Source organism: Borostomias antarcticus, assembly GCF_949987555.1.
Source record: "Borostomias antarcticus genome assembly, chromosome: 20".
In the NCBI taxonomy this organism is placed as follows: domain Eukaryota; kingdom Metazoa; phylum Chordata; class Actinopteri; order Stomiiformes; family Stomiidae; genus Borostomias; species Borostomias antarcticus.
The window spans coordinates 13493232-13504012 of record NC_140253.1 but is presented as its reverse complement, the minus strand read 5'-3'; the positions used below and the strand labels follow the sequence as shown (position 1 = coordinate 13504012).

The window sequence follows — 10781 nt, the reverse complement described above, 5'->3', positions numbered from 1 at the left end:
TAGATTGGAAGTAAGTAGATGCTTTAGCTGGCTATATTGCTGTTAACACATTTATGTGTTACCCTTTCAGTAGCTCTGGTCGATCTCGTGCTCTAAGGTTAATTCTGGCAAAACTAACCCCTCGTTATCCAACATTTCAGCCCAACTGAATGAGCTTGATGCTGGGCCTTGTTCTGTTAAGGCCGCGAGCCCTGTGGCCGTCTCGGGGTCAGGCTCAGACTGGGACGGCCCTTCCACGGGAGACTGCTCCCCCGCTATCTCCACCTTCCCCACCTGGTCGGCCCGTGTCTTCCTGTCCCCCTCCCGCCTCCGATCTCTTCTCTTCGACTTCCAGTTCCCCATCTTGCCCCTCTAATCCCGCTCCTCCGCCGGTCTGGTCGGATCCCGCCCCTGGTTCGGGGACCATGGCCTCTCCCCATAGCCCCCCTTCTTCTCCGGCCATCTCCTCGGAAGGGTCGGAAAGGGGGACGGGGCCCTGGGCTCCAGCTGCTCCATGGACACGGAGCGCCTCGGAAACCACCGCCGGTTCAATCGAGCAGGGGGGGGTGAGGATTCTCGCTCAGGCGTTGGGCTGCGTCGTTGCCTAGGTGATGGGTCCCCCTCAGGGGTGGGACTGCGTCGCGGACCTGGACGTTCATGTCCACGCCGAGTAGGCCTCAGGCCCTGCTCATCCTCGGGCCGCCGATAGACGGCTCTTCCTCCTTCTCGCGGCGGGGGACCTGCTGGTTCATTCCGAGGGGGTGAACTTAGGGGCTGGGCCTGCTGAATCATGCTGACCTCACAGGTCCTCATGGACACTTTCATCCGAGAGGGACCCTGGGATTGCGACTCAACCTCACCTCCTTTGACACTATGCAGATTGCAAACATTGGAAGGCCTCACTTTTTCATACACTGTGCTGTCTGCTTTATAAGAAACACCACACGTGGACATTTAAAATGGCAGAGATCTGAAAACATGAATCCACATCGCGCTGCAGTGTTAAACAGGGAACCGCTTTTATTTTGGTGACCAATTAGAAAACAGGCCAATTAGAAAACAGGGTCTGATTCAGATTCCTTTATTGGTGCATCTTTGTTGCAGGGGACAACAATTCTTAGGTTCTGGCTCCTCCCCCTGGTAACAGCAACACAAATAACAACACACAACACAACAACATAATGAGAATAAAAACAGTACTGTATAATAGAGGATAATACAGATGTGGGAAGTTAGAAATGTCACATGCTGCAGCATTTCACCTCGCGGTATTTGGCAGGGAAATCCCGTTGGAAATCTCGTGGGATTTCAGACGGGTGTTATTTCGTTTTAGTGATGCACAACCGCCAGGTGGCGTCTTTGAGTAGATTTAGCAGGCTGGGCTCAGTGTTTTTCTCCTATAGTCTACGAATGAAGCATCATTAAGTTTCACATTCTTTAATTTAAATGCTCTGTTGTAAAGCACTTTGAGCTGAATTTATCTGTATGAAAGGTGCTATACCTTGTTCTCAAACACATGTTTTCTCCATCTGGATGTAATTTAATTTTTACGAACACCTATATCTAGGCCTACAGTAGCCTATCTATCTCGGTAACTGACGTCGGGTCAAGACGTGGTGGCTGTTTGGTCAAATGCGCAAAATAACAGTATTGTAAATATATTTGTTAGTAAAGATATGGTGAACGTGGGGGTTTTGCGTTTTGTTTCTGGAACGCATTCAACTGGTAGGCTACTCGTAAACCCCGGAAGTAAATTTGAAGACGGGGCATAATGTAGCCAAGTCTGAGCGCAGTAGGCTATATGGCTTCAGCACGATACAAAGAAAAAATTAGCTTGATCGACTTGTGGATCCATACAAAATTGACATAGTCACCATGAGTAAAGATCACTCATTGCCAATCATATCCGGACATTAACTATCTTGTGCATAGATAGCGGCAGGTTTGACAGTGCGCGTTCACATGCACAATATACACAATATTTTGTTATTTGAATGATCTTGAATATATATATATTCAAGATCATTCAAATAAGAAAATATCGTGTATGTTTTTAGTTATTTATACCGGCCGCCAGCCGTTCCATGAACGGCTATAGGGAATGCACAGTTTCGCGCTGGCTACAGCCTATTATATGCACAGTTTCGCGCTACGTAGGCTATTATAAATAAGTATTATTCATTGGGGGAGCTTGGACTCGCTGGGGACTGGTGGAGAGACGCAGAGCCTCCCCAGACGCGACATCCTCCAGTTGGCTGAAGAGCTGCGCGCTCTGGCGTCCAAACAGCCACCGGCTGCGCCCCTCGCAGTGTCCACAGAAGAATACCCCCCAAAAAATACCTGCATGGTGAAGACAAGCTGCAGAACTGTCTACCAATGCATGAAGTGCACCTAGCTGTCTGTGAGAGGCTATAGCAGAGGATATGTGCGAAGTGTATTTGAGCTGCCGCCTCAACCGTGCGTAAGAGCAGAGCGCATCAACTCATGTATAGCTACAACTAGTAGCCCATAGCCATTAAAACGGCTTATTGTTTTATTCATATATCAACTAGATAATTCGATAATAATGAGTAGCCTAGTAGGCTTAAATGAATTCAATAAGGCCAAATAAGCCTTAAGTTGTAGCCTAGGCTACAGTACAATCACAAGACGCATAGGCCTAGCCTATCGTAAAAAGCGTTGCGTTCTCATAGGCCTATATTAACTAAGATAATTATTAATTATGCTCAGGTCATAATGTCCGTTGAAAATAATTGTATTAAAATAGGCTAAAATTAAATTTCCACATATTCTGATTCCTTCTAGGTCTATATAAAAAAAAACATTTTTTTAATGTGTAGCCTAGGCTATAGGCTTCTGCGATGAACAAAACAGCCACAATGTAGCCTGCTTAGCGAGCGAGAGGGCAGTCTAGGCTATAGCCTAACCATAATGTAATATATCTAGACTACATGCATTGTGGTATTTCTTTATATAGCCCAGCCTGCAATTGTTTCTCAATAAACAGTTATGTCATCCTCTGAGTCCGAGTAGGCTAATAGACCGGCAGCTCTAAATGCCTTCCCAATCAATGAGACATGGTTGTAAAAATGATGTTTTATTGATGAAAAGGGTAAAACTGAAAAACATGGAGAGTCATTGCATTGATCGATGCAGTCCGTTCAAATAGGCATCAAAAGATAAAGTAGGCCCATTTAAAATGACCAATTACATCTTCAAATCCCTTCTAATCTTGGCCTTTGATAGGGTTTTTTCCCGCTATACTGCCATTTATATCCGAACATTAACATTCTGTGCATACAGAGCACAAACAATGAAACGAATAGATTTCCTCCCTGTCAGCCTACTTTTATTCTTTAGGTTTTACAGAATCGGCCTATAATGTCCACACATGCATGCGCCATCTGACTAGCTCGTCACTCGCCAGCGAACCTGGACTAGACTATTGTAACCCCCCCCAAATTCTTTTATATTCAAATAAACTGGATGAACCGGTTTCCTAGCCCTGGATCGTTGGGAGGGGGGTAGCCTGCGTTAGCGGGTGCTTTGCCATGACCGGCCATTGAATTCGCTAGTTTGATTGATAGATGGATGGATTTAACCTCCAAAGTAGATTGTGCAAGTATTGTATAGGCCCATGTGTAAGAGATGAATGGTTGTAACCATGAACTCAGCCAGAGGTAGGCCCTACTGTAGATTATCAGCATTATCACCAGTCTCAATTTATGTCTCAATTTATGTGTTGCCATTCATTTAAACCACCATCTCATCTAGATTACTTCTGTTGCTGCATTTTTACATTTATGCTTTCATGATTTTAGAGCGCAATAAACATTTTCCAGGATTCCAATAAGTCCATCCATTCATCCAACTTTGTTCTGAGCGCAGCGCAGGCTGGTATCTACTGTCAAGGCTCACGACTGATGCACTCCCTTAACACGTTTCTCAACTTCCCAGACCATCAAGAGAATTTCAATATGAAAGACCTTGGGATTCCAGGAGTCAAGGCCGTTTCAGACGGGGAGCGACATTCCGCCTGCGTTCTCGCTCGGATCAGCGGGGGACGCACACGTCCTGCGCGCAGCGGGGAAAGCTGACTACAATTCAGCTCTTGTCGCGGGCGGGCGTGTGCAGCCTAGTTCCATATGAGAACACTCCTCGGTCCAATTCCGTATAGTAGATCAGCCTGTGTACTTTCAACGAATGTATTATTAGACATAATATCATAATAATATATATAGCCTTCAACGACCTCCTGAGCTGCCTGCCTGATGGTCTCAGGGCTAAAGAGACCGCGCGTTGTTCCTCACCCTAACTATTGGCATGCTATCAATGAAAGAAAATACATTGTAAATAAACATGGTTTTAGGCTATTGTTTTTATATAGGCCTATAGGTTAAGCTATTTGTGTTCATAAGATAACGTCATTGTAAACGAAAGTAGCCTATAGCCTATAATCCAATTGACTGGAACCAGGGGGTTTGACAAAAGTTAAGAGGCAATTAAATTTGTCTTGACGGCATTCAAGATGTATCTTTCACATTAAAACTACATACAAAGCTGGGAATGCTAAGAAAATTGCATATGTTTGCAAACTAAAACAAGTGAACACAATTTTACAATCGAAAAATGCTTATGAGGCCATTATTTTACTTATATGGGGCAAAAGTGGTTTCTCTTCCTGCTTCTGCCTAAGCCCTCCACAATACCACAACACAACGGTGTCATGTTTTACCGAAGGAGAAGTGAAGAAGACGGTAGCTAGCAGTAGCTAAAGCAGTTAGCTAATGTTAAGATCATTCCTCTAGCTGCTTTGCTGCTAATGCGAGTTCGTCTCCGTTCCTGCCCGAGAAACAGAAGTTGAACTAATAGCATCAAAATCAAAATAGCTACAGGAATCAACGTTGTAAAGTTAGCTATCTGCTTTTTAGCCACCGACAGCTACCTTTAATATTATGGAAGCTGCTGTCGTGAGCTAACTTGCTATCACGGTCTTATCGAGCAGCTTCAAAGCCTGCTATTAGCAGACAGCACTAAAGTTGACAAAATCACACTTGCACATCATTAGAATTCCAACCATTTATATGGGATTTTCATTCAACTAAACATGGAACCTGAATACTACCTGATATTTCAACCTGCTGCCATCAGTGATCGGCGCGTCTGCTTGTTTGAGTCATGAATATCTTAAGCAGTTACATTCCATGTGTCCCAAAACTGTTAAATCATTCCCCATGTAGTTCACTATGAGTTGCACTCAATACATCCATGGTAATAGGGAATAGGGAGTGAGTGAACCATTTCAAACACATCTCTGGTCATCTCCGTTAGCCATCTTACTCGTCCTGATGCCATGTTCCATATGAGAACACTCAGCCTAATGTATTAAACTTCTACTTGTCCCGACAGTTAACAGATATAGACCCGGCGACAGTTACAGAGATAGAAACTATAAATAGATAGGCTTTGTTCATAATAATTAAATTACAACCAGACAGAGAACAAGGAGTTTGAGAACGGTGTTAGGGTTTGGTTTGGGACCCAGGCGCAACAGGAAAGGAGGAGGCAAGGAACGGTAAAGCCCGGAGGGGCGATTTAATAAGATCACGAAGGGGGATGTGGTAGTCGTACAGCCGATGGTCAGGCAGGAGCGTGGTAGTCGTACAGGCGATGGTCAGGCAGGAGCGGGGTTGTCGTACAGGCGATGGTCAGGCAGGAGCGGGGTTGTCGTACAGGCGATGGTCAGGCAGGAGCGGGGTTGTCGTACAGGCGATGTTCAGGCAGGAGCGGGGTTGTCGTACAGGCGATGGTCAGGCAGGAGCGGGGTCGTACAGGCGATGGTCAGGCAGGAGCGGGGTAATCGTACAGACGTGGGTCAGGCAGGAACTGGAGAGATGAGGAGGGGAGGCAGGGTGAGTGAGAGTAATCACAAACGGGGAACGGGAAAAAACACTACAAAATACGGGTAAGGAGATTGTAGGCTAGGCTATACTTTACCACAAGAGTATTATGGTAAGATCTGGCGATGAGTGGAGTGTAGACCAGGTTCTTGTATAGGTTGAAGGTGATTGCAGAACGAGGGACAGGTGTGGTGATGATAATTGGAAACCGGTGAGTAGAGCCGCGCCCGCGTCATCGTCGGAGACGAGCGCGCCGTTCTTGTCTTTGCGCACGGGCCGATGTGCTGGGCATGTCGGGATCCAACTCTTCGTCATCGGAGAGGGAGGAGACTGCCGAGTCCGCGGAGCTGGCCGGAGACGGGGAACGCCCGGCAGTGAGGGGAAACTCCGGCGAGTCAGAACGTTGTATGCCCGGGCCGATGCGACGTGCGGTAGAGCGCGTAGGACGCCCCGAGCGCGCAGCGGGCCCAGAGGGGAGAGAGGGAGGCGGTTGTGGAGGCGAGGGCATGCGAGCCGTAACAAACGGTAGGCTAATCTAATGTGCGAGATGAGCTACAGCAATGGGTCAATGAGTGGTATTACTGCGCCCCTATGGGCAGGCGAGCGGTGGTGCGGAATGCCGTAAAGCGCCTGTTAGAATACCGCGGGTCAAGTTACATTCTTATGTTCCCACATCTGTAGTAATAAAAACAATTGCTACAATAGTAATGTAGCAATAAGCAGTGCGATACGATTAGAACGCTATTGTGAGCGCATTGTTGTGTGTGGGTGCGTGTTTGTGTGTGTACAGTCTGAGTCTGAGGGAGCCTGTGTGTGTGTGTGTGTGTGTGTGTGTGTGTGTGTGTGTGTGTGTGTGTGTGTGGGTGTGTGTGTGTGTGTGTACAGTCTGAGTCTGGGGGGGAGCCTGTTTGTGTGTGTGTATGTGTGTGTACAGTCTGAGGGAGCCTGTGTGTGTGTGTGTGTGTGTTGTGTCATCCTTCCCGGGACCGGCCGGTGCGAGTCTGCCACCTGGCCACAGGGTGCTGCCTTCAGGATGCAGAGGCCAGACCCCGCCGTGTGTAAAACCTCCCTTCAGCACCATGGACAGCGTGGACAGGTGATCAACGGGGTGTAGCGCCCCTTCATCGTCGCCCAGGCAACCCTCCTCCCCACCTGCAGGACCAGACAGGGAGAGCACCAGCTGAGACCGATTGGCTAATGAGCGTACAGGCTCCTGAAAAGACCAGCCAGTGGGAGAGACAGCAGTCTGAGGACTCAGGAAGTAGAGGACGCGTGGGAGAGACAATCTGAGGACTCAGGAAGTAGAGGACGCGTGGGAGAGACAGTCTGAGGACTCAGGAAGTAGAGGACGTGTGGGAGAGACAGTCTGAGGACTCAGGAAGTAGAGGACGCGTGGGAGAGACAGTCTGAGGACTCAGGAAGTAGAGGACGTGTGGGAGAGACAGTCTGAGGACTCAGGAAGTAGAGGACGCGTGGGAGAGACAGTCTGAGGACTCAGGAAGTAGAGGACGTGTGGGTGCGTGAGCTTCTGAACCCAACCTCTCAACAGAACGCTGACATTGTTCTTCTCTGTCCGTAGGAGCCGACGGCCGTAACCTGACTGGTCCTCCCTCGTGTGCCCCAGGCCCCGGAAGGAGCACAAGCGCCCCCCGCTGACTGAAACTACTTTTGTTCATGTTTTTCATCTCCTGAGTTTTTTTGTTAAATAAATGCGCTACGGCGCGGATTAGCTACTCACCTCAGCCTGGCCTGCTATGATCCCCCTCGGTTGCTCTACCTAGGAGGTGTGTGTGTGTGTGTGTGTGTGTGTGTGTGTGTGTGTGTGTGTGTGTGTGAGTGTGTGTGTGTGTGCGTTTGTGTGTGTACAGTCTGAGTCTGAGAGAGCGTGTGTGTGTGCGCACGCGTGTGTGTTTGTGTACAGTCTGAGTTTGAGGGAGCGTATGTGTGTGCGCGTGTGTGTGTGTGTATGTGTGTGTGTGTGTGTGTGTGTGTGTGTACAGTCTGTGGGAGCCTGTGTGTGAGTGACACCTGCAGGGTGATGGGAAAAAAGCAGCCTCAGAGAGATGAAGAGAAGGACCTGATTGGAGCACGTTGTGATTGGAGCACGTTGTGATTGGAGCGCGTTGTGACTGGAGCGCGTTGTGATTGGAGCGCGTTGTGATTGGAGCACGTTGTGATTGGAGCGCGTTGTGACTGGAGCGCGTTGTGATTGGAGCGCGTTGTGATTGGAGCACGTTGTGATTGGAGCACGTTGTGATTGGAGCACGTTGTGATTGGAGCGCGTTGTGATTGGAGCGCGTTGTGACTGGAGCACGTTGTGACTGGAGCGCGTTGTGATTGGAGCACGTTGTGATTGGAGCACGTTGTGATTGGAGCACGTTGTGATTGGAGCATGTTATGATTGGAGCACGTTGTGATTGGAGCACGTTGGGAAGACGACCTGCTGCCAACCCGCCATCTAGCTGCCGTGTTACTCTCTGATTTCATCATTTCAGTACGCAGGCTGAATATCTTACTCCAGTGATGAGGACAATGATCTTCTCTATTGATGCCCTTCACTGTTTGACAAAAAGGGAGTGTTTTGTGCATCTGTTGCAAATACGATAATGTTGGCACTTGGTTCACACCTACACCCTAGCGTAAACACATAGTGTGAATATGAATGAAGCATGATGATGAATGATGAATCTTTCCAACACACACACACACACACACACACACACACACACACACACTCACGCAGACACACACACACACACACACACACACACACACACACACACACACACACACACACACACACACACACACGCAGACACACACCCTATGCCGGTGAGTGGTTAAGACCAGAAGGCATCAGCCAGTTCTCTTTAGCTTCCGTGAATTAATAATCAAAGTAAAGGGCCAACAGAAGTGAGGCCTCCAAAAATCAATGGAGGCACCTGCAAGACCGACGTCGATGCCTTGTGCCTACTCTAACCTGTGTGTGTGTGTGTGAGAGTATGTGTGTGTGTGTGTGTGTGTGTGTGCTTGACACACTATTGTGTCAAGCAATCACCAAATCGCTCTGCTGGTCGGTTGTGCGGTACGTCTTTATCAAGTCTAGCTGGTAGGCGGAAAGGAAACAGTCTTTTGGGTTTAGCGCCTTCCAAATACCAGTTGTCTCCTCCAATCAGTGCGTCCGTTACTGCATTATTGATGGGTCCTGAGGGCCCGTGCTCAGCTGGTGCACGCAGGCTCCCCATGTTCTGCTTGCCTGGGAGTGCAAGAAAGAACGGGTTCTCTGGGTAAAGAACACAAGGGTAGCGGGCCTCCAATCGAGCCTCCGGCGAGCCCGGGTCGGAGAACACACAGAGAACCTAAGACATGGAGAACCTAGGACACACGGAGTAGAACCCCTGGTCAGGTAGCAAAGTGTCCCCAGGGAACGTCTCTTCTCTGTCCTGGCCCTGCAGTGGTGGAATGAGCTGCCCACTGACGTCAGGACAGCAGAGTCACTGCCCATCTTTCACTGCAGGCCCAAAACTCATCTCTTCAAGAAGTACTACCACGATCCTCCCTCTTAAGCACCTATTGTATTTTAGATTGCTATTCTTGCACTTTGCCTTCAGCACTAGATTATGCTCTTAGTCACTTGTTTTAAAAATCACCTGCACTTGTGAGTTCTGGCAAGAAGTAGTACATTGGCTTTTCCTACGTTAAATGCAATTATGCTAAGTCGCTTTGGATAAAAGCGTCAGCTAAATGACTGTAATGTAAATGTAATGTAAATGTAATGAATACACTGGAGCAGCTGGCCCATCAGACATCTGGCCAGGCTGCACTCAGCGCTGAGGAAGAGAGAGATGGACAGAGGGGAAAAGGGAGGGAGAGAGAGAGGGAGAAAGAGGGAGAAAGAGAGAGAGAGAGAGAGAGAGGAAGAGGGAGAGGTACAGAGGACCAGTACATATTGACGCTTTAATAATTGAGGGCCACTTCCCAACTTTGACAGCCAGCGACCTCCCTCTCATTTGTCGTGTGCGGCAGGTACACCGGGCGATGAATGACTGGCAATTAATGAAGGACAAAGACTCACAGTGAAGGACAGAGAGGGAGAGATTTTCTCTCCGGCACTCTGATCAGCCAAGTACAACGGCTAATGACTTTACCAGTCTTTATTCCGAAAGTCTACTGAATATTATTTATGAATCGGAACAGCCTTACGATTCATCCTTTTAAGTGGCATCTACAAATTGGCTTAGTATTTCCTACCCGTCGGCAACCGTTTTGCGTCCAGCTGCTATGATGTCATCAATGTGAGACAAGTTTATGAAGCGCAAATTTTGCCTGCATTCGGAATTGCATACTTCTACTTTTTACTGTTGGTATGCACTACAGCTGCCCTTACAAAGTACGTACTTGGTATGCAGTATGCATACAAATAGGACATTTCTCACGCTATGCCCAGCCGGCATAGCGGTTATTTTAAAGCAAGCAAAAAGCTGTTGTTATTTTGTCTCTCGACGGTTACAGTACATGTCACTTATATGTCTCTTCAAAAAAAAAAAAGAAGTTTTTTTCAGGTGAGAAAGTAATAGTAGATTCACAATATCTGGTTGGTTTATCCAAATAACCCGTTTGTAAATATGTTCCTCTTCTGCTACATAAACAAACATGTGTGTGTAAACTGGGACCGTCAGACAGTCAAATGACGTATCCAACAAGCTTAACGTATATTTGGGAACACTGGCTGGCATAACCAGCTTGTTGGCATTTTGTTGTGACAACTGATGAATTTATAATGATAGTCCTAGAAATACATAGTGTATAGAGGCACTCATGTTATAGCACATCATCGCTGCACTGTCAACGCGCTGTCGTCTGTCTGCGCCATGCCTCCGTGGTTGGGACAAGCAGAGGATT

At 47.7% G+C, this 10781-nt stretch overlaps 1 protein-coding gene across 1 annotated transcript in view; it reads left to right on the top strand.

The window, feature by feature from the left end:
- Window positions 1-355, top strand: part of fam184b (family with sequence similarity 184 member B) — a gene marked incomplete at both ends in the record, with an annotated part of 62735 nt that extends 62380 nt beyond the window's left edge. Inside the window, one exon of the mRNA XM_084454687.1 lies at window positions 213-355. Within this exon, the coding sequence (XP_084310813.1) occupies window positions 213-355 (143 nt within the window). The remainder of the gene's footprint in view (window positions 1-212) is intronic.
- Between the last annotated feature and the right edge of the window lie 10426 nt (window positions 356-10781).